Source organism: Mustela nigripes, chromosome 10 (assembly GCF_022355385.1).
Source record: "Mustela nigripes isolate SB6536 chromosome 10, MUSNIG.SB6536, whole genome shotgun sequence".
NCBI classification, from domain to species: domain Eukaryota; kingdom Metazoa; phylum Chordata; class Mammalia; order Carnivora; family Mustelidae; genus Mustela; species Mustela nigripes.
Genome location: NC_081566.1, coordinates 26,807,958 through 26,831,935, shown reverse-complemented (window position 1 = coordinate 26,831,935; position 23,978 = coordinate 26,807,958). Strand labels below are relative to the sequence as shown.

Genomic DNA, 23,978 nt, shown 5'->3' with positions numbered 1-23,978 from the left:
CCTGGAAGAGGTGGTTTTTTTCAGAACAGCTCACAGGCCCTCTCTAGCCAAATGGCGCAGCCCCCTACTCCTTCGGTATTTCTCTTTGTAAAGTTCATTGACTTGTTAAAGACCTCTGAAGGCACTCCTTTCACTACCTGCTGCCAAGTCCTCCACCCTCACCTGTGGTGATGGAGCCCACAATGGGCTCAGAGGTCACAGTGCCGTGGACCGCTACCAGGTTCACAATGTACTCAGTGGCTGGCTGCAGCCCCATCAGGACAGTATGTCTCTTGGTGGCATCCAGGGAGACCTCTGTCATCTCTTCCTCTTCATCCCGAGGGCTGTAGTTCAGAATGAGTCTGTCTGCTGGAGGGGATGGGTCACTCCAGGTTATGTTTACACTGGAGGAGGTCACGTGAGAGAAGTGTAAATGCGAGATGGGGCGGAAGCCTGTAAAGCAGAGGAGATCATGGTTCTGAAACATGGGAAGTGGTGGTGGCTTTGAAGAGCCAATTGACTGAAGCAATCTGCTTGCCTTGTAAACTAGGACCCCCCTTCACATGCCGACTCAGAGCTTGCAACTTACTCTCCAGGCTTGTCCACGATCCTTTCTCCATCCCATATATGGAAAAATGAATGCCCTCAGCAGGGTAAAACCTCTGTGAGTTATTTGTAATACTCACCCAGGATTTAACATCTTTCTCCTAGGAGAAATTTCACCTGATTGCAAGGATCCTCTGAATGCTCACTGATTTAGTGAGGGCAGGGGAAGATGAACAGAATCAACCCCTTTGTCCAGGATGTAGAAAACCAGATACACATTTTCTGGCATTGTAGTGGCCTTGTTCATCTCTCCCCCTTATTTCCAACCATTCCATCTTGATATATTTATTCATTTCTCCTCTACCTCTTCTTTCTCTACCCACATTCCTCCTTCTCTAAACAAAATGGGGCATTCAAAGAGTGGGTTGCCTAGATGACCTTCATGTACTAAGATCCATTAACCTCTGAACCCAGCTGGGGTTTCTGCTACCTTCATACCTGTGAAGGCATCCACCGTGGACTCAAAGCTTTGCTGCCGACCCCTCTCAGCAGTGATTGAAATGATGTACTCTGCTCCAGGCTCTAGATCTGTCAGGGTGTACGAGGTCCTGTCCTTGGCCACAGTGACTTCTGAGGCGATGCCGGAGGATGGGGTGAAGGTAATTCGGTAGTGATCGATGGGGCCACTGGCCTTGGTCCAGATGAGGGAGATGGAAGTTTCCGAGGAAGCTGTCACCATGAGGTCTCGGGGACTGTCAAGTTCTGTGGATCAACACAAGTGGCCTAATTTACACAAGTTCCAGAGATCGGCAGTATTTATTGGAATTGGACCTCCCTGTGGATTTCTAAGCTATCAGCAGGCCTGCTGACCACAATGATTAGCCTGTGATGGCTGACAATTAACTCACATTTTGTGAAACACCTTCCCTTTGAAAGATGGCCAAGGGCTTGGAATATAGACGGACGATCTGGGTAAAGGCATCAGGGGCTCCCACACCACCACACATCCACGTCTGGGACAAAGCTGGATGCTGGGTGTCAAGTTCTCTATATTCATTTTCTCCCAGCCTTTCTCAGCAAGCCAGCCAGGGTAAAAACAGGAGCCACTGTCAAGTAAGGATATGACCTTCCTGGCAACAGTAGTTAACCCTGTTTCTGAGGCCATTTTGACTGACCTGGCCATGTGTGTGCAAATCTGAGAACTTCTGGGAACTCATGTCCTCTGGTTCTCTAGAGAGGTTGTTTCCACTAGAATGAGCCTTGGGACAGGGATTGGTTCAAAATCCCCAGCTCAGTCCAGGCTGCCTGTACCAAAGGCACTCGAGTGACTTTGAAATTTACCCAGAATTTGGAAGCAAACCTGCTGGAGCCAGAATAGCAGGGGTGGACTTTCCCTTTGTCCTTAGATTTAATGGGTTGTTTCCAGATCTCAACCCTTATCCCTGTGGCCTTTCTGAGGGCTTCTATCATGCATGATGAGAGACATCACATTCTGCTTGTTCTGGGGTGGTCTAGAAAGAAATATGACCTGCTATGACACCAACAGATTTGGAATTTTCTACCTCCGTGGGCAGCCCTTCAGTCCATGGGAGATGTGGGGAAGACAGGGAGACTCTCCTGCATGCTGATGTCAGAGGTTAGGCATGGAGATCACTGCAGGAAGATGTTTCTAGGTTGGTAACGGTCACCCAGGGACCTTTTCATGAAGGGACATTGTCTTCTGACCAAGCCTTGCCAGGACAAGCCTCCATGGCTTTTCAGGCCAACAGAGATTATCCTGTTTTTTTTGGGCACCAATCTTCTTACTCACCAGTCCTGGCATTCATGGTGGCTGGTACACTTTGCTGTGAGTCCATGACAGCGGAAATTCCAACTCCGTACTCAGTGCCGGGCACCAGATCTGTTGGTAGATGCAGAAACAACCATTATTCCATGTGAGTGTCTGTGGTGGGAAAGGCAGAAAGGTGGGAAGCCAATGAGCTCAGATTCCTGTTCAGATCTTACATTTAGTCTTCCTGAATTCCTCCTAATTTTACTGAGGACAAAATCCCAATTTTACACCGTAGAAAGTCCATACCAAGTCAACAGGATGAAGCGTTCAGTGCAGAACTCCCTTCTTGCTGCTGATCTCAGGAAGGCAGCCAGGATGCCCTTGCTGGTGACCTTCAGAAATGTGCTCTGCTGTGGAAGGTCTCCCCGTGGTACTTAGAGTCTCAGATTGGTTACCACGGGTGAAGGGAGTCCTTGTATAAGCTGAGAATCGGAGGAGTGTGTCACTGAGATGGATTGTGTGGACTTGGGCCTTTAAAGCCTTTTTTGAACATTGTGTGTGAGCATCAACTGCACCTTTTATAGGCAGGGACTGAAGCCATATGGAGACTCTAGGATCCCTTCTAGGGAGCAACACTGGATGGACTTTCTGAGCACAGGAGGTCAGGCCTTTCACGTAGGCGCAGGCAGAAGCCCCGTTGCTGTGGGCTCCTTCCAAGGTCAGCAATTCAGACCCCAGGATATTTGAAGTCATGGATCCAATCTCAGGATGACTTCTGGGGGAACTCTGGAGATGAAAAAGGTGCAAAACTCTCCAACTAAAGGATGTAAGCTTCTTTGGGGGAAATTCTTTAGGGGTTTAATACAAATAATTGTTGGGAGCCTCCCAGGATATCTACAACTATCTGGGGGTGTTTCCTTATCCTCTCCCACATTCATTTTCAGACTAAGTGGCCTGACTGGTATATTAATTTCCTATTGCTGCTGTAACAAATTACTACAGTGTAGTGGCTCAGAACAACATAAATCTATTATTGTACAATTCAGCATTCAGCAGGTCTGAAATCTAAATTGTTCAACAGGGTTGCAGCCTCTAGAGGCTCTGGGGGAGAAATCATTTCTTTGCCTTTCCTGGCTTCTAGAGGCTGCCTGCATCCCTTGGTTTGTGGCTCCTAAATCCATCTTCAAAGCCGACAGAACAGCGTTTTTAAGCCTGTTTCTGTCACTGACCTCTGTGTCCACTGCCTCATCTTCTACTGAGTGTTCTCCCTGTATCCCTCTTTTTTTTTTTTTTAAGATTTTATTTATTTATCAGTAAAAGAGGGGAAGAGAGAGAGTGAGCAAGAGCAAGCACAAGCTGGGAGAGCAGCAGGCAGAGGGAGAAGCAGGATCTCCACTGAGCAAAGAGCCGGATGTGGGACTCAATCCCAGGACTCGATCAAGACCTGAGCCAAAGGCAGACACTTAACTGACCGAGCCACCCAGGTGTCCTCCCTGCGTCCTTCTTCTAAGAACACTTGTTCTTACATTGGCCCCACTTGGATAACTTAATCATATCTACAAATTCCTTTTCACCCATGATGTACGGTGACAGAGTCACATGTTCCTGGGATTAGAATGTGGACATCTTTGGGGGCCATTATTCTAGCATCAAACCAGCATCAAATTTGCCCTAGAAGTGGGATTTTACAAAAATACGAGATCAAATCATCACCTGTGGGGACCCCGTGATGAGTCTGAGTCCTTCTGGTAGGCATTTGTGTGGGGGAGGTGGGGCTCTGTATGGGCCCACAAGATCCCCAGTTTGATGATCATGCTATTCTGTGTTTATGTACATTTGTTCTTTTCAAAATACCTGAATGTGCTTTGACCCTCACCACCACCTGTGAAATGTAGGATGGGGAGTCCTTTCTCCATCTGCATTCGTTTCTTGTGGCTGCTGTGACAAATGAGGACAACAGGGTGGCTTCCAACAACAGAAATTTATTCTCCCACAGTTCTGGAGTCTAGAGGGCCCAAATCAATGTGTTGGTGGGCCAGGTTCCTTCCAAAGGCTCTAAGGGGGAGCGTCTTTCCTTGCCTCTTCCAGCTTCTGGTGGTTGCCGGCCATCCTGGGCTTTCCTTACTTGTAGCTGCATCACTCCAGGCTCTGCCTCTATTGTCTCATGGTATCTTCGCTCATGCTGCTACCACAAATGGCCATAGACTGGGTGATTTAAACCACATTTATTTCCTACAGTTCTGGAGACTGAGAAGTCCAAGATCAAGGCATCAACAGATTTGACATTGGGTGAACCTCACCTCCTAGTTCATACATGGCCATCTTCTTGCTGTATTCCCACTCAGTGGAAAGAACAAGAGAACCCTCTGGGGTTTCTCTTTTATAAGGGTGTCAATCCCATTCATGAGGGTTCCTTGCTCATGGCCTAATCATCCTCCCCGAAAGGCCTTATCACCAAAATCACAATGGGAATGATGTTTGCACCGTATGGATTTTGGGGCAACACAAACATCAGTCTGTAAGAGGGCATTCTCCCTGTGTGTCCTTGTCTTCTCCCTTCATATGAAGACACTGGTCACATCACATTTGGGGCCCACCTAATCTGTTTTGACCTCATTATAATTTGATTTCATCTATAAAGACCCTATCTCCAAATAAGGTCACATTCATAGATTCCAGTCGGACGTGAATTTTGGGGAGGGCACTATTCAAACCAATACACCATCATGTTATAAAAAGAAACTAAGGCAAAGGTTCAGGGCTTTTAAGAGTGGAATGTGCCATCATGCCCCTAATATCATCCACTCCCCTGAGCAGCTGTGACTTCCCCCGGATCCCTAAAGTAATAGGAATGATTTTGACAGGAAATGCATTGGGCAACCTTTCTTAACAAATGGCTTCTTTTTAAAAAAAATACTTATCTATTTATTTTAGAGAGAGAGATAGTGGGGGGGGTGCAGAGGAAGAGGGAAAGAGAGCATCCCCAGCACACTCCCTGCCAAGGGTGGAGCCTGACGTGGGGCTCAGTCTCAGGACCCTGAGCTCATGACTGTGAGATCACAACCTGAGCCAAAACCAAGAGTTGGATGCTTGACCGACAGCACCCCCCAATGCATCCCACAAAGGGCTCAGTTTAACGAAGGGGAATGCTGCATGGTACCCAGAGGGTTCCACACCCTCTCCTCAGAATAGCTTTAGTTCAGCGATGCAATAACGCCCTCCCCCATGCTTGAGTATGGCAGAACCACCAGGTCTACTGACCAGGCTCTCTTGGAGGAATGCATTCAAACCAGCCCTCTTTTCCATTTCAGACCAGCTCCATCCACTTCTCAATCCTTCATTCTTTCTTTCTCTAAAGTGTCAACACCAGTGGAGGTCAAGGTTGAAGTGTGGCAGACTTTGAGGTCTGCCGTGCTTACATTGACATTCGGACTCTGCCACTTTCTACCAGGTGTTCACTTTGGTACTTGGCATGTTTGAGCTTCAGTTTCTGTAGACTGGGAAGAGCAATGGTGTGTATCTTGGAAGGTCATCTTGAGGAAGAAATGAACTACGGTGCCTGTCCCACCCTGATAGTAGCCAATAGCGTTATTATCTGGCTCAGAGGACTACTCCAGGATCTTGAGTCCTTTTTTGTGCGCCCCAGGCACGTTCAGGCTGGTCCCTGGCACACCTGTCATCAGGTGGCTGAGGCTTATGCCTGTTGGCTCCACTGAAACCAGTGATTCAGGGAGTCCCCATCAGTGAGGAGCCCACCCCCTGGCTGGGGGGAAGTACCTGTCACTAGATCGAGTCCGTGATAGCAATGCCCCCAGAGCTGTTCCAAGCACACATTTATCTCCGTCAATATGTTCGGCGAGCCCCAAGTACATCCTCGGTTGGAGAAATTAGATTACCTTTGGGACATGAACTACTTTTCTTAGGCATCTGATTGAAACCTTCAATTGCCTGTAACGAAGTAGAAATTCTCTGACGTAGACGAAGGGTGACAGATCGAGGGAGTAAGACAGAAATTATATGTTGCCAAACAGATCTAACATGTAACGTTTTCATCTGAGTTTCTTATTTATGAAGCTTAAATGAAATGTTCAATAATTTACAACGGAATCGTCTTTTCCCAGAAAACGGCAGAGCAGAATTTAAAGTGCTCTTATCCCAGGCTTTCTGTCTAGGGGATGGGAAAGTGGGACTCGCTTATAGGTTCCTGCCTGCTGCTTCCCTTTGATTTCCTGTAGCTTTCTTCCTGTGCTACAAGTGAATTGTTGCTCTTTGCTAGCAGGTAAAATACAGTTCTGCTGGAAAAGAAAATGTGTGTCGGAGGCACACCCAGCACTCTTCTACATCAGCCCTCTGTGGACTCCCAGGGATTTCTCACTTTCTAAAGACCCCATCGCTCTCCATCAATGCTCCCTTTATCTCTCCATCCACCTCCCGAAAGCGGTGGCCTATGAATGGCTCCATTGCTTTGCTGCACAATAGCTCAGAACATCCATCCCAGAGGAAACCATCACTCTCCATGCCTTATAGAACTTCCTTTGTTCATCTTGGAGGCTGATCCTTTTCTCAACTCTTTCATGGCACGCCCATTCTTCTCTGAACTCCCCAAAGCACGGAGTTCATTCACTCACCAAACATTATTGAGGGCTTCCTTTGTGCCTGGCCCAGGCGATGCCAGGGTGAGCTGAATGGACATCACCCTTGCCCTTCCCTGATGGACATGAGAAGAAATCTGTACTGAAGGAGGAGATTATTTATTGAACACCCACAATATACCAAGCACCAAGCTGCGTGCATTAGGTAATCTAGAAGCTGAAGGTAATTTTTGTTTGAGTGTCTGATGGTCAAGAGTCCTGCTACTATTATAGTTCCTTAGAGATTGTACCTTGTGTCTCATTTAATTCCCTTGCAGCTCTGCTGGGAGGGCATTACTGATGAGCAAATAGAGGCTTAGAGAAGTCCATTCCTTGACTGAGCTCATGAGGCTAATGGACAATAAAACTGGTTTTGGAACTCAAGTCCTTTGTTTTTTTCTGATCTGTTACAGCATGGTCTCTGCCCCTAAGAATCTTAGAGGCTAGTGGAAGGGAGTGGAGTAGCAGATTGGAAGTTGAGGCATTTGGCACTACACCATGGCTTGCTAACTAAAGAAACCATTTCAGAGGGGCGAATGGGACCAGCATGGGTGGCAGTGGCCAGGGGAAGATTTCTGGAGAAGGGACTCGAGTTGAACGTTGAAAGCTAGCCAAGGTTAGGAAAGGTAGAGGGCAGGAGATACAGAATTCTCTGGTGGGCATGGGAGCAGGAAGAGATGAGTTAGGGCTGAAGAGCAACGGGAATGAGCAAATTCGTCCCTGCACTGCAAGGACCGTGGGCGATGAAAGTAGAATGACTCACTTCCCCCTGTTTAGGAGACTTGTTCTTCCAGCTTCCTGCTGCTAGCAGGAAAGTGGGGGGGGGGAGGGAGAAGCTGCTCCTTCTTGCCAGCAAAAAACATGAAAAAGACCCCTCAGGATCTGCAGGCTTGGTTGGGTTCAGGTGGACCCATAAAAATAGGGACCATTTCCATCTCTAAATCCCTGGGTTTGTCTCCTGAGAACTTTGAACCTTCAGGCTTCCAAACTAGGGTGAGGGTTTTGTTGGCCCTAGTGCATTACAGGACACCTGCTCTCAAAGGGAGGAGCAATCCGAAGACCCTGTACCCAAGGGGTTTGTAGTCCATCTCTCAGTTTTTACAGCAATAATGTTACTATACTGTTACTTTAGTTTTCATGTTGGTCTCTTTACTAGACTCGGGTCTTGGGTTTGATTTTTTATATAATTCCGTCCATAGCATAGTGAAAGGAACATAAGATGCATGGAAGTAGCATAGCCAGAGTGATGGGAGTGTTGGGAAGTCTTATAAGGGGATGTCTGTACTGGGTTTGAAGGATCAGTTATTTAGGTAGAGAAAGGACATTGCAGGCAGAAGATGTAAATAATAATAATAATAATAGATGCAAAGGGAGATCTGATAAAATAATTCATGAAAACCAGGCCCCTAATATAGGACCCCTCATAGTGGAAGTTCCAGAATTTGGGTACTAGGAATTTCAAAGATGGGAAATATTTGGAGACAGACAGACGATTTTCTGAGACCCCCTGAAATCACACCATATGGGCAATAATTTATTTTTTAGTATAATAGGGGTTTAAGCTCCCAGGATCCCCCTGGGTCATGGTAGATGTTTCTCCAAGGTTCCCTGAATGAATCGGGCTTTGGAGGACATCTACCTGCTTTTGGAGTGTACCAACTTTAAGGACAGGTGCCACAAACCTATATTAAAATAATAATAATAGTACTAAGGAATATTCTTCAATACAACTCTCTTGTTGCCAATGAGATTAATGAGAAACATGGCTCATCATGTTCTGTCCTATAGGAACATCCCCTCTCTGGGTCTTCTCTGTAAACAAGCCCTTCCCACTGAAGAAGCCAAAGCAGGAGATGGAAACTTCCCCCCTGGCTTTTCTCCTGGTTCCCTCGTCCCAGTCCTTCAACACGAATAAGAAACAGATGCCCTTGTGCCCTGGCTCTGTGAGGAGGAGGGGTGCGGAGGTTCCTGCCCTTTCTTTCCTCTCTTCTTCTTGGGTCTCTGCAGCCCACTCCTCACTGTCTGGCCCCTGGAAGGTGGTGCCTTGTTCAGAGGGCGCCTTCCCAAAGTGGCCACTTGGAGTCGCTGTGACTTCACCTGAAGGAGGCTGAGCACAGCCTGGCCCTGGCCACAGGCCCATTGCCCGACTCCTCCTAGACCTCAGAAGAGCCTGCAGGGAGTTGGAGGTCTGGCGCCCGGCCTGGTGTTTGTGCCCAGGCACATTAGGGAGTGCAGACAGGGTGAAATGAACATCAAGTGCCCTGGTCGGCCCCTCTTCGCCAGCTGGCCTTCCCTGGGAGGCTCAGATTTCTTCGTGGAAAATCCTCTTGTGGACAAGCTCATCTACCTTTGCACCTTGAGGAACCCACCTTCTCATCACTAGACCCCCACACCCCCGGAAGTCCCCAGGAGGAAATGTGGGTTTGTGGGGAGGCTTCTGTTCCAAGTCCCCAGCAAAACCAGCGGCCTTGAAGATGGTGGCTCACATGCTCGACCTGCAGGGTCAGCCCTGTGTGTGTGATGTGTGTGAATGCGTGCCTGTGGGAGTGAGTGTGTCCTGTGGGGTTGGCTGTGGGCCTTTGTTTTCTTGTAATCCTGTGTTGTGCCGTGATGCCTGTGGGAATCAAGGGTTCCTAAGCCAATTGGCAGCCTGTGTTCCGGGGATGGCGTCAGTCACGAGGCAGAGAGCGGCAGGTGGGTGGGAAGTGCCACCAGGAGGCTCGCAGAGGGACCCCCCACCCAAGGGGTTGCTCAGGCATGTGATGCACTGGCTGTGGGGGCTGGGTTAGAGCACACGCTCACATGGCCGCAGGGGTCAGCTCCTTTGACCTTTCCCTTGGCCGCAAGGCTCCTCAAGTGTGAGTGCCCGTTCATGGGGGAGCACCAGGCAAGAATGTATAGATGGCTGAGGACAAACCCCTTTTCCCTCTTGGCCAAGCACCACAGCCACAGGCCTTTCTGGGCACAGATAGGGAGGGGTCCCCTCAGACACAGAGCAGGGTTTCTCATTTGCATGGGTCCGAGGCAGGGTTTCTGACCAAATTCCAGTCAAGGGGGGAGAATCTCCTTCTTTCCTCACTGTCTCCCACATCTCCCCAACCCCGCCTTCCACTCAGAGTTTTCTACAGAGTTTATTGTTTTCCATTGTCACTTGGAAAGCAGTGGTGGTGCCCGTCTCTGGTAAGTGCTGCTCGTTCTAACCTCGAGGTGCCTCGATGCACCCGTAAAATAGCAAACACTCAGCATCCCTCTGGGACTCCGGGTCCGGCACACAGGCCAAGCACACATCATGCCGGCAGAGAGGCTGAGCCTCCAAAAGTGATCATTAAGGACACAGAAGCCACTAGAGCAGAGGGGGAAAAAAAATCATTGCAGACACTGAGTCTGTTGTTCAGAAACAAATTCATACTCCCGAGGGAATTTGCGGGGCATCGATGGGAGAGAATAATGGAAAAGAAATGCTTGGCATTTTGTGCCTCAGCCTGGCCTCTGTGCTGTTGAGGAGGAGGGACTGGGTCTTGGGGAGGCTTTGCCAGGGGGCCGTGTGCTGCGAGCCCTCTGCCTGACTCGGAGGCGCAGACAGCTAGGGCTGGTGGCCCACAGTGGAGGGTAAAGGGCGACTGAGAACATGGAGGCTACTGCAGGGAGTGTCGGTACAGACGCCACGGGACGGCGGGGCTTTGAGTCGGCCGAGAGAGGATCGGGGAGTGTGAGCTTGTCCCTGGCACAGGCCGGGCTGCCGCGCACGGCACCACTCTGAGCTTTGTGGGGATTCGAAACCGGAGAGGGTCTCCTGGCTGTTGGATGTTCTCTAGGAACCAGTCTCCATGCAGCGTTGGTATGTGTAGATATGCGTGACTTCATCTCATCCTCCCAGCAACCCAGGGGAAAGACGCAATGTCCTTGGGGCCAGGCAATGGGAGCATGGGGCATTGGAGAAATTTGCCCCAAGGGCACATCTCTGAAGGTGGTCTCAAACCCGAGTGGGCAACTTGTGGGCAACGTCAGAAACCACGCTCTCAGAATGAGCACTTCTCACCCACTCATGGACACCCAAATCCCCTGGGAGTCTTCTAGGACGCAGACTCTGATTTGCTGGGTCTGGGATTGGCGGGGGAGAGGGTTGTAAACCCTCTCCCCCTAGCACCCTCCCATGACTTGCTGCCTGCACCCCACTGTGAAGGTCATGTTCTCCGCTCTGTGCCACACCCATTACAAGAAGTCTGAAATTAGCCATTAGCTCACAGACCTCTGCCTCCTTCCTCCTCCTCATCATCCGATCAGCCACATATCAAGCTTGCTCTGTGAGAAGCACTACTTCACACTCATTAAAGACATGACCTCATTAAAGCCTCATCAGCTTCATTGTGACATGACCCGCTAAGGGTTATTATACCCATTTTACAGAAGACAAAACAGAGGCTTAGAAAGGTTAAGTCAGTTGTCCCAAATCACACAGGAAGTGGCTGTGCCCTGATGCAGGGTCCAAAGTCCTGGCTCTTAACAAGTCTCACAGAACAAAGCATTCAAATAAAACTGGGGCAAGACACAAAGGGACTTGATGCTAGGAGCCTCGATTATTATTATTTTTCTTTCTCCTTTTAAAATATTGAGATAAAACAGACATACAACTCTAGTTCCAGGTGTACAACATAACATAATAATTCAACATTAGGCTATGAAATGGTCACCACAGTAAGGCTAGTTAACATCTATTGCCACAGAGAGTTCTAATTTTTTTCTTGTGATGAGAATTTTTAAGATCTACTTTCTTAGCAGCTTCCATATATACAGTTGAATATTATTAACTGCGGCCCCACACCATACCCCACATCCCCAAGACTTATTTAATAACTGGAAGTTTGTGCCTCTGATTGCCTTCACCCATTTTTCCCACCTCACCCCCAACCTCCTACCCCTGCAACCCCCAACTCGTTCTCTGTATTGTGGGTTCCCTAGTTGTTCTTGACAAGGAGATAGGAAAGGTGGGCATGGCGAGAGCGGGAGGTTTCTGCCTTCTCTTTCTGGCCAGGGACAAACTGCCCCAGGTGAGCCTGAAATGCCCTTCCGGCCCACAGCCCGGGTCTCGCTTTATACATGCAAACAGATGACTTGTTTGGAGCCAGAAAACAAAACAAAACATTACCCAACACAGGCCTCGGATGCTGAAAACCTCTCCTCTTTTGTGTCCAAGCGGAGGAGTGAGGGAAAAGAACACCAGTTCTCTAGAGCGGGGACCACGCGTCTCCCTCCTTCTGCCCGCCCTCTGTCACGGCTGGTCCTGCTCTTCCCCCAGACACCACAGCAAGGGAGCCAACAACCCTTGTAATTCGCGTCTCGGCAAGCAGAGACATCCTTGATTTCCTCACATGCCTATAATTCCTTCCTAAATCACATAAAGCGATTTGCCTTTATAAATCTCCCCGGCAGTGAGTTCCCCAGGATAATTATGTATAATATATATTTATAGTTTTATTTCACAAGCCTGGCCCTAACCCAATAATTGGCCAAGCTAAGCCCACTCCTCAATAATAATTTGTCCATTCCGTATTAAGTCTACACGATTTAGGTCTTGACGGTCCCTTACATTTTAGATCTTAACACGAGCAGCCATACCATGGGAGGCTTTTGGCAAGTCTCCGAGGGACTGGGCCCCTTGCTGGCTTTGTGAGCTTGGGCAGGTCTCCAAACTCTCTGAGCCTCGATTTCCTCATCCATAAAATGGGGATGGCAACATCTGTCATGAGATCGTTGTAAAGATTAAAGAAGCCATGATTACGTGAGAGGGACTGACATAAGGCAGATGATCAATGAATGTAGACTCTTCTTTGCTGGCCATGGGTCATAGGAACGAGGATGTGACTGGATTCTTCTCTATATCACGCATGATTTTATGGCATAGCCTCCATCTGAACAACTAGCCATCATTTTTGTAAACTGCTAATTGCCAAATCAGCCTGGGGCTCTAGGCAGGGATGGGCTGTGCTTAGACTCAGTTCCCTCCTGTATCATTTCTGTTTTTTTCTGTTTGGTTTAATCTTTGCGAATGTCTCCATCTCTCTGTAGAGGCCTTGACGCCAGCTGGTGTGTTCCTGCTGTGTTTCATTCACCCCCATTAACCTGCTTGGTCAGCATATCTTTCCATCTCCTTGCTGGGCTTCTAGGAGTGCGTCTGTCTGGAAAAAGCATTTATTATATTTACTTTCACTGGCCTCATTTTGCAAGGCGGTCTGGGAGGAAGACAGCTTTGCTGATTCTGCCCTTGTTTACTCTATGCACTCTGTGCTATGTATGCCTTGTCTACCAGGATGGCAAATGATTTGCAGGAAGCCAAGACACAAGTTAAACAGCATCTCCGGGAGCACGCTAGTGGCCCCTGTGTGGCTGCTTTGCACGGTCTTTGACATGGAAACCATGGCCCACATTTTCAGTGAAGTCCAGGGGGCAGGTTTTCCTGGATGGGCATGTCTAAGGGCCCGGGAGGAGCACTGGTTGGGGCCCACATCCCCATGGGGACAGGGAGCGCTCCCCAGCCAAGTGGCATGGTGACCTAGGGCGTTGACTTCGCCTGTGCCATCACCAGCTCGTCCTCTGACTCCAGCAGGGCCACCTGACCCTTTTCTGCCCCTCACCTTGCTCCCCTGCCCCAGCTCTTCACGCTGTGGCTGCACGTTTGGAGTCATTTCATACCTTCTTTAAAAATCTCTCAGTGACCCCCCATTGCCCTCAAGACTAACTCAGACTCTCCATGGGGTGCATAAGCACGAGCAGGCTTTCACCCCATTCTGTATTCTACGCCCCATAGTGAATATTTGCACTTTCCTTCACCCATCCACCCATCTATCCACTCACCACTTGTCTAGGACCTAGTGTTAGACGCTTCTCTGGACACAGGGGAGACAATGAGCAAAATTAAATATGGTCCCATTCACAGAGCTTTAGATCTAGGGTACAGACGGACGATGGGGCAGTCACACCCGCAAGCACACAATGATAATTCGAACGGTGCTATGAGGGCAGGGGTCACCAATGAGATGAGGCAGCAGGACAGGATGACCTGACCTCATCTGGGGACGACACAGGCTCCCCAGGAAGTGACAAGGGAACCAGGGAAGCAGGCATAACTGGGCGAAGAGGGTGGTGAGAGAGCCTGACAGGTGGCGGCAGTGGCATGTGCCAAGCCGCGTGGCAGCAGGGAAAAGGTGATTGAGGAACCATCGATGCAGACCTGTGGTCCTGGAGCAGGGGGAGAACTGGGAGGTGCAAGGGGAGGGGAGACCAGAGGATACGGGCCGCGCGAGGGCTGGGGGTTATCCCAGGAGCAATGGGAAATCCTGACAACGTGTGTGGAATGGGACAGCATTGTCGACAAGATCACTGAGGGTGTGAAGAGCACATGGTTGGGCGAGGAGAGAATGCAGAGGCTCTTCACAGTGATAAGAGGAGACCTGCAGTCGTTTCGGACAGGTGACAGCAGACAATGGAGAGCAGTAGACATGTACTTGAAAGACTGGATGGGGGATGGGTGGGCTGGGGAGAGGGTGGTGAGGGTGTGGACTCGGGGGCCAACATGCCCCTGGAGCCGGGGCGTACTCACCTGTGAGGGTGGCTCTGGTGGTTGGACCGAAGTTCTTGGGGACCAGTAGCTCGTGGTACTGCTCACCCGCCAGGGTGCTATACACAACCTTGTACTCCTGGACCTCTGCTTCGCTGTTGTCCCACTCGAGGTCAATGCTGGTTGCCGAGTGTGAGCCCACCCGCAGGTTCTTGGGGGCGTCAATCTCTAAAAAGAGTCAGTCATCACCAAAATCACATGGGATCATGTGCCTTTGTCATGTATGCTGAGGTTTAATAAGTTTGGGGGTGAGAGCCCCCATCTCCTGACCCTCTGGCTCCTATTTTGATTGAACCCCAGGGCTGCCCTTGAGCTTTTGTTCCACGAGATTCCATGGGTGGCTTGGAGATTTTTACATGGGAGTTAGAGTTATTCTTGCCCCACTTCCATTCAGGGAATGTTCTAGAATATTTCCTGAACGGACGTGGGGATATTCTAGAAATTTTAGAATGAGCCAGTTACCATAAGCTTAAAACTAAGTGAGGGAAACCTCAGCAAGAAAAAAATCAGAGACAGCTTCTAAGTGATTATGATGGAAAACGGTAACATCAAATTTGGCCACCAGGCTAAAAGAAGACAGTTGATTGCAAGATTTTGAAGTATCAGCATCTCCTCCTGGATTTACCTGCATAGACAATGCTGCAAGGTTTGTAGAAAATTAAGTAAACACATAGAGGATGTGATGTAGTGGAAAAGTTGAACCCCAGCTCTGCCCCTCATAGTCATGGGACCATGATCAAGTCTTTGGTCAAGTGAGGTGTCACTGGGCCTTGAAGGCCGCATCTGTAAAATGGCCTACTAATACCAACATTTCAGGTTATTGTACAGATAGGACAATGCATGTGAAGCTTGCGGTGTGATGCCTGTTGCATAAACAGGGGCCCAGCCCTGGGAGGACCATCTGTTGCCTCTGAAGCTCATCCCGAGTTCCAACAACATGGCACCCCCCAATGTTTGCTCTCTGGAGCTCTAGATTCCCGTGCGAAGGAGAGCACACCAGCACACGGTCTCTCCCACAGTCCTGGGGGCAGTGGGCTGATTCTCTCTCCCCAGACTGGTAATCTCCTCAGGGTTCTTTGGGCAGAAACAACACAAACAATGTGCAGGGGAAGAAGGTGCAGCCATGAAAAACTGCTACTTAAAGTGTTCTCAGTAAGTCTGGTCTTTGAGACTTGAATTTAACTTTGGAGTGGACCAGCCATTTGTTCTGAGAAAACCTTCAGGAGACTTCTAATTTGCAAATGATGGGCAAGTATGCACCCACTGTTCTTGGGGAAGAGGGGAAGGCTGTGAATCAATCTGAGGGCAGCTGCTTCAGAGTGAGAAGTGTTCTGTTTAGTGATGTAAATTAGGTGAATCTTTTAGTAGATTTATGTCTCTGCAGCTTGTTTTTCTGACAAATGTTTCCTTACTCAATGTAGATTTAACGTGCTGGATTCTGTACATTCTTGACATGCTGTGGATGGAGAGAAGAGTCAGATGGAGACAGAAGCTTGGATACAGGGGCATGTGGGAAGAATGCGCATGCACGGGCTGTATGCCACTCATCTCACGCAGGGGCAGAGATAAGGTACGGGGTATGGGGTGCGGGGTGCGGGGTGTGGGGTGTGTGGCCTGAATGGAATTGGAATAAAAAGTAGGGTTAGGGTTAGGGTTAGGGTTTGGCTGAGTCCTGTACCTACCTACTGCTCTTCCTAACTAAAAATTCCAGACCTTGGAGACTATGGTTTTTTGTTTTCTAGAGTTTTTTGGCCTTAGCAACTATGCACTGTGGATAGGGGGCAGTGTTGTCTTTGAAGGGACCAGGCACTTTCCAGTGATTTCCAGTGATGCCAGAAGAGGTCAATGCTGGGAATGAGGGCTTGGGAAAGTTAGAGTAGGTAGTTAGGCTCTTACAGGATCCCTGGAGGCCAGCAAAGGGGGAAGTCCTGGCCCACTATGAGAAAGTCAGAGGCCTGACCTGACCTGACAGCACTCCTGAACAAAACCACAAGAAACTGGATCTAACCAGACAGGCCCAAGATGGCTGACAAAGTAGGCGAAAGTTCACATTATTCCTTCATTAGATTACATTACCATACTAAGATCTCCTCCAGAAGGGTGCCCTGATAGGAAACCACCCTACTTCTCAGAAATCCCTGCCCGCAGTAATGAATATTCCACTCCCTTATTAACAACTGTCAATGAAACATGGAGACCCAAACCCCAGTGGACCACCTCTCCCTTGAGCTCCCCGGCTTTCATGTCACTAGAGTGTATTTTCACTTTAATCAACTTTCCTGCTTCTACTGCTCATCACTGTGTTGTGTCTGTCCTTGGATTCTTTCTCATGGTGACACCAAGAGTTTCCAGTGACAATTTTTGGGCAGGCTGGGTCATGGCCTCAGGGCCAGGGTGTCCCCAGTCCACTTGGCAACAGTGGGGAGGTCTTAGGAATGGGGTAGAGTGAAATTGTTTGCTCCCCTGGGTCTTATTATTTTTTTTTTAAGATTTATTTATTTTAGAGAGAGAGAGAGCATGAGTGGGGGGGCAGAGGGAGAGGGAGAAATAACCCTCAAGCAGATTCCCCACTGAGCAGGGAGCCAGATGTGGGGCTCGATCCCAGGACCCTGAGATCATGACCTGAGCTGAAATCCGGAGTCCGATGCTTCTTCACCAACTATGCAGGCCCCTCCTCTGGGTCTTGAAGCCTGACCTGTAAGAGGGCTGGTTCAAGGGCAGCCCTCCCTGTAGGTAGGAGCTGGTCTGGTCTCTGCAACATGTCACTAAGCAAAGAGTGATGTTGGTGGGGAGGGGCGTAGAGAGGATCGGGGCTGTGGACTCTGGTAATAGCCACATCTAGTCTTTAAAACATAATTTAGACCAAGCATTTCTCCTGCTTAAAGATTGCCTGTTGCATCCTATTACAAACTCCTGCTTGCCTCCTGCATGGCCCTCTGCTTCTCAGACATCGTCTCGTAAGACTTCTACCCTCATTCACTGTGCTTCAGTTGTACTCCCTTTTATCCCCACTCGTGAAACACATCACACTTACTCCCACCCCAGGGCCTTTGCTCGGGCTGCGACTTTTGCTTGGCATGCTCTTCCCTGGAACCTCACGTGGCTTAGGTCACCTAGGTGTTGGTGAACACTGCATTTCCTCAGTGAGGTGTTTCTGAATGACTCAGTCCCACGTGGCCCTTCCTTTACAGCATCCCTTTCGCTTCTGGGCACGGCACTCAGGGTGGAAGGATCCTGTATGTTTCTTTGCTTCTTCTTCCACTGGAATGTCACTCACAGGAACGGGGCTCTCGTCTATCTTGTTTATGCTGGAGCCTCAGTGCCTAGAACAGTGCTTGGCCCCTGCTAGGTGTTCAATAGACACATGCAAAGTGCCTGGTTGAAAATTGTCAGGTTTTGGTCTTGTCTGCCACCTCAAAGCCTATTTAGAAAAGTCTCATTCAATAGTTCGGCTGGCAGGGGGGCATCTGAGGATGCTCGGGGCGAGGTGGCTACGGGCAGCTGGTCTTGGCTGGGGTGGTACATGCCAGCCAGGCTGCACGTGTGAGGGAATCCATGAGTGGGATCGCTGCTGAGCAGGCGGGGGCTCCGACCATTGGGATGTGGGCCTTTGTCTCAGTTTCCCAGGTTGCCATAGACTGGGCAGCTTGGCCGACAGAAATGTGTTGTCTGTACAGACTAGAAGTTTGAGATTAAGGGCAGGGCGGCCTCCTTCTGAGGGCTATGGGGGAGAATCTGTTCTAGGCCTCTCTCTGGTGGTTCACTGGCGATCTTAGCCATTCCTTGGCTGACAGAAGAGTCACCCCAATCTCTACTTTTTATCATCACATGGCGTTCTCACCGTGTACTGGCCTCTGTGTCCAAATTTCGTCTTGTTCTAAGGACACACAGTCAGACTGAATTAGGGCCCACCCTAATGACCTCCTTTAATTTGGTCATCGGCAGAGACCTTATTTCTAAATAAGGTCATATCTACAGGGACTGAGGTTTAAGACTCCAACATCTTTTCAGGGGACACAATTCAAACCATAACAGCATTCTGGGGCATTCAGGTTAGAGCAGCAGCCTTTGCTCAGCCAAATGCTCTGGAGGTTGAGTTTAGTGCCCTGAGGGAGGACAGAAGGCCTCCAGTGGAGAGAAAGTGTCTCTGGACTGCCTTCATGAAGGTTCCTGAAGCCAGAACCACCAAGGGCAGGGAGGTTCTCGAGATTGGCCTCCTGGGTTGCTTGGGCTGGCGTCTCTCTCACTACTGTGCTCCCATCACGGTGCTTTCCTTTTTGGGAGCAGCTCCAGGACCCAGGCAAATATCCCGCTCACCACGCAGGAAACAAATCTCTGCTTTAATTGCCAGGGCAATTAGTGCGCTCCTAGTGCCGAAGACATCACCTGGAAAAGCACTTTGGCTAATTTGAATTTAAGCGGAGTTCTGAAATGACTGAGGGTCCTACTGCGAGGGTCTGGCCCCCACCCCCCCAGCGCCCACTTCCGCTGGCCCCCCCGCCCCCCCCCCCCCCCCCCCCCCCCCCCCCCCCCTCCCGAGCTCCTCTGCAAAGCTGCTGGCATCTCCCCGCCCTTGCTGAGCGGAGGGGAGCCGGTTGGAGGTGCAGGCCAGGAGGCCGCCTCGGAACAGCTGCCAATCTGCCAGACGACCGGAAAGAGAATCACGCAGCAGTGAGCGGAAACTCAGGGGGAGCTCCGAGGAGGCAGAATGTAATTGTCTTGATTGGAATTTTCCTGGGCCCCCAGCCAATGCCGCTTCCATCTTGTCGACCCAAACATCAAGAATTTGCCTTTTGTCGTGCTGCTCCAGAGCACCCTTCTCCTTTTCTGCCTCGTCAAACTCCTTATCTGGGCAAAGCACAAAGAAACCTCTTTTCAAACAGAAACTGTCTTGAAATTCAGAACAGAATGGGGACTCGTGGGCCCCCAGGAGATCCCACAACTGGCCTAAGCTGGGCGGTGTTGTGGAGTGTGAGGGGTGGTGGGGAATGGGTTGACCTTGAACTCACCACCAAGGGACACTGTATTAGGTCGTGCTCAGCCTTGAGCAAAGGGATTAAGTGGAGGAGAAGGAAAGAGAAAGGGGAAGAATTTAGTTCCCTTTTCTTTTTTTTTAGATGCATATTCAGTCACAGGCGACCCCAAGATGTGTTGGGTGCACAGTCTGACCTGCGATCGCCTGGTCGGAGAGAACCTCTCTCTCCAGATCGAACCTGGCAGTCAGTGTCCAAGCTTGCTGCCTTTTAGCAGGGACGCTTTCCCCACTCTCGATGTGTCTTTCTGTGCAGAGGGAGCCCTGTTATAAGACTCTGGGCTCTTCCTTACCCTGGGGAAGGTGGACTTTGCTCAATGGTGAGTTTTGCAGCAGGACCTCGGCACTTAGGTCTGCTCTACTGCTGGCCTGTCTCATCGGAGCCAGCTCTCCCCAGGCATCTGGCTTCTGCGAGTTCCTCTGTGGTGTAAATCCCAACACAAGTCGCCCCCCGACTTCTGCCGCACGAGAGGCCCGGCCCAGGTCCCCAGGGACCATCACCTTGCAAGCCCGTCTGTCTCTAACATGAAGCTACAAGCTCCAATCAAGGGGGTACTTCTGGCTTCCATCTGTCTTATGCTTTGACTGATTTTAAACACAGGTGGAGGATGATGGTGCTGCCGACGGAAGCACCCTAAAGCCCCTTGGCTGATTTATCCCATCCTGTAAGGGCTCTAGGGCCACGCTGCAAGTTGGATGCTTGAATTAGCGATTCTCCTACTCTACCACATCAGAAGATGCTGGTTCTCAGATCCTACAGACGCTAGCAGTTTCCCTTGATCCCTGCACAACTTGGAGTTGGCAGAGACACTCCTTGATGTGCGACCTCTCCAGGGTAGAGAGACCAGGACCGAGAATTCGGGTCAGGGGGAGACTCACTATCTGATCCCAGCTCCTGCTGACCCAGTGGGAGTGCTGGGAAGCCTCTGTTTAGATGGCACCTGTCCCATTTGCTCCCTTGCTGGTCAACTGGATGGGCTCTGAGAGAGTCAGGGAGCAGGTCGCCATGAGGTCCGGCCTTTCCTTACTGTGGGAGAAGCTCTTTCTGCATTCTGACAGCCCTGGGAAGGCGGGGGTGAGTGGTCATTGCAGTGGGGCTGGTGTTTCTCATCCAGTCTACCGTGTGTGGGAGCAGGCCTCCCGTGAGCCTTCTTGCCGGTGTTTGCAAAGGGCAGACTGAATGTCAAAGTCTTAGGCGGAAGGGCTGCCGCCAGCCACATAGTTGTGGGCTTTGCACAACTCCTTGGGGTGCCACCATGCTGTGCAGTCATTATGAACTTACAGAATGATTACAAGTGCCCGCAAAGAGCAGGAAAGCACCTCGAGGCAGGGCACCTTTCCTGAACGCTGAGAAAATTTCCATTTGGGCTAGCAATATGGACAAACTTTTCATTTCACTGAGGAGACACCTGAGAACCGTGGAGAAGAGCTTTAGGTCACAGATCTGGCTGTAGCAGAGGCAGGACGGGCACCTAGCTCTCTCGAACATGCGTGTGCTTCTGTGCTGTCTGGCAACTTGGGTCTGTGGTAAAGTGGGCGCCCAAGCAACATCACCTCGCCCCCTTGGTACCCCTCTTGATAGGACATGGCACCAGCTGGCTCAACTCTCTTGACCTCCCTGTGCTCCCCCAACACCCCAGCCTACCTGTTGTGAACTGGGTAGTCGTGGACTGGCTCTCGTTGGTCCCGCGGACGGCGCTGACCCACACCTCATAGCGGGAGCCGGGCCGCAGGGCCTGCACTGAGTACTGGCTCAGGGGAGGCTGGAGCCGGAAAGTGGTCTTCCCGCCTTCCCCGCCCACCAAGCCATACTTCAAGAGAATGAAATCGACTTTGGCTCGAGGTGGGGTCCATTCCACGAAGGCCACAGTGTCGGAGACGTCTCGAACCAGGATCTGTGTGGGCCCATCAATGACTGAATGAAAAGGATCAAGCAGAAAAAAGAGTTTAGAAATGGGTGTTCGAAATCAGCTCTCTTCTTTCCTCCTTAGGTTAGCTTGGTCAGTCAAAGAAAGGTAGGTATTACTATCCCAATTTACAGATGGGGGAAATGAGACACAGTAAGACGAAATCGCTTTCCTGAGGACACACAGTTTGGCAACAGGCAACAGGGGTAGCTCTCACCAGGCTCTGCTGTTCCAGCTTTGATGCTCCCCCATTTGGGCAGGGGAAGAGCACCCACTGGCTTGCGAGCCCTGCTTCTGTCTGGAAGTAATGGGCCAGAGAACGGAGAGATGTGCTCGTGCTCTGTGTGCTCTGCCTTTCTTTCACCTTCTCTGAGCCCTGACCAAAGATCTCCAAGATTATCAGCCCCATGTAAACACCTGAGACTTCCAACTCAGTTGCCAAAGAGGGTATCATGAGTGTCCAAAAGATGTCCCTGCTCAGCCATACCTACAGCTCCGTCAGTCCAGTTGTTAAGACAGTACCACAACCCAACAGACATTTGCATTGTGGATGGAAAATGGAAAACATTCCTTCTGGGGACAAAAAAAAAAAAAAAGAAAAAAAAAAGGCCTTTAGTTTAGGAAGACCATCTTGTGGGCTATTTTTTTCCCCACTTGCTCTTGCATATTCCTGAGCTACAAGGGTACTATGTTCCCTCCTGAGCCCTGGCCTCTGGCACTGAGTGGCTGAGGGGAACGTCATTGTGGTGCGGCATGACCTAGAAAAGCTGCTTGGCATCCCATGGGACCCACCACCCGTGGTTCCAGCACCCACTTGGGGTCCTGTTCTTAGTGACTTAGACAGTGGTGAGATCAAGGAAGGGGAGAGAATGTCAAATGGAAATAGAAAAAGAAAGAACTTCACGAGGAAAATGGAAAATGCTGTCCTCAACTCCTCATGGCAGGTCTGCGCGGCCAATGTGTCCTCTTTTGAATTACTCATTACCTTCTAAAAGAGTGGGCCCAGCTTCCCTGTCTGCATTTATAATACGACTGTGCCTCTCTGGCTGGAGCTGATTAATATCAATATTAATGTTCTTCAAGGATTTGGGATTGGAACCAGAGGCTCAGCTTCTCTGTTTAGATGGTTTGGGACATGGAGATCCAGGGCTGGTATGACCGTTCTCTATCATAGTCACACATAAATAGAAAACATCTGATCTGAAGAGAGAGAAAACAGGAGGGAAGGGAGAGTGATTTTCATCAATACATATTTGGTCTTGGTCCCTTCATGACACAAAGCTCCTAAAATCCTTGGAATTTCCTAAGCCAAGAGAGCACTAATGTCTTCTGTGATGTTAATGAGGTGAGGCTTGGAGCTGGGTACCAGGGGAGTGAGCTCTGTGATTAGAGGGTTGGAACTTTCAGTCCCACTCCTGACCTCTGGTCACCATCAGTCCTGCCAGTAAGGGAGCCTCTGTAAAAACCCTAAAGGACTGGGTACAGAGAGCTTCCAGGTTGGGGAACTAGAACGCTCCCACCAGGCACCATGCTGGGCTGGTGAGGGCTTTGGCCAATGTGTCTTTTTATCTGGCTGTTGGTTAGTAACCTTCAATATCCTTTGTAGTGAGCCAGTAATCTTGTGAGCAAATGGATTTCCTGAGTTCTAGGAGCAGTTCTAACAAATTAATCAAAACTGAGGAGGGGGCGGTGGGAATCTCTGCTGTGTAGCCAGTTGGTCAGAAACACAGGTAGTGACCTGGGTGTGCAACTGGCATCTGATGTGGACAGCTGTCTTGTGGGACTGAGCCTTCAGCCTGTGGCATCTGTTCCTGTGTCTGGGTAGATAGTTTCAGAATTGAGTGGAATTGTTGGCTACCCAACTGGTGCCCAGAGAATTGCTTTGTGGGGGGACGTCCCTCTTCAACACACACACACACACACACACACAGGATTTGGGTGCAGAATTTTAGGAACAAATATATGAGGTGAAAGAGAAATGAATGACTCTGGGGAGCTTCTAGAAAGACAGAGAGAGTAACCTGTCTTGGCTTTCCATTCCCCAGTTTTTTCGTGACATCCAGATACATTCTGGTCCTAGGGTTGCAGGAGACACTCTATGTCCTTCCAGTAAATTCTTGTTTGCTTTAGCTAGTTAAAGAAAGTTTTTCTTCCTTGTTACCAAAGACCAATCCACTCTGGACTATCTCCAAAATGGAGCATCTTCCACGGATGGACTTAGTCTGACTTTGAGATTCTCAGTCTTTCAGAGTTGGTCTTTTTCCTGGGCACCCAATCCTCTTTCTGGGTCTAGTCCAATCTTGTTCTCTGTTAAGCAGCTTAGGATTTTTGGCTTACTACCAGTCAAAATAAAAATCACCAGGCCATTTTGGTGCCACCTGGTTTGGAGTTAAAATGAAGTTCTGTTTTTCATATTTGAAGTAATGATATGATTTAACAGAACACATCCTGATGTTTTCAGCATGCTGAATTTAATAGTTTTAGGTAACTTGGGCCT

General features: G+C 49.7%; 1 protein-coding gene across 2 annotated transcripts in view; it reads right to left on the bottom strand.

Annotated features, from left to right (window-relative positions):
* The window catches only part of TNR (tenascin R), a 397,062-nt gene that overhangs the window by 39,531 nt on the left and 333,553 nt on the right, over positions 1 to 23,978 (bottom strand). For both annotated transcript variants that reach the window (XM_059412852.1, XM_059412853.1), the window contains 5 exons: positions 21,220 to 21,489; positions 14,525 to 14,710; positions 2,336 to 2,425; positions 1,024 to 1,287; positions 163 to 432 (listed from right to left, as the gene is read on the bottom strand). In XM_059412852.1, the coding sequence (XP_059268835.1) occupies positions 163 to 432; positions 1,024 to 1,287; positions 2,336 to 2,425; positions 14,525 to 14,710; positions 21,220 to 21,489 (1,080 nt within the window). The remainder of the gene's footprint in view (positions 1 to 162; positions 433 to 1,023; positions 1,288 to 2,335; positions 2,426 to 14,524; positions 14,711 to 21,219; positions 21,490 to 23,978) is intronic.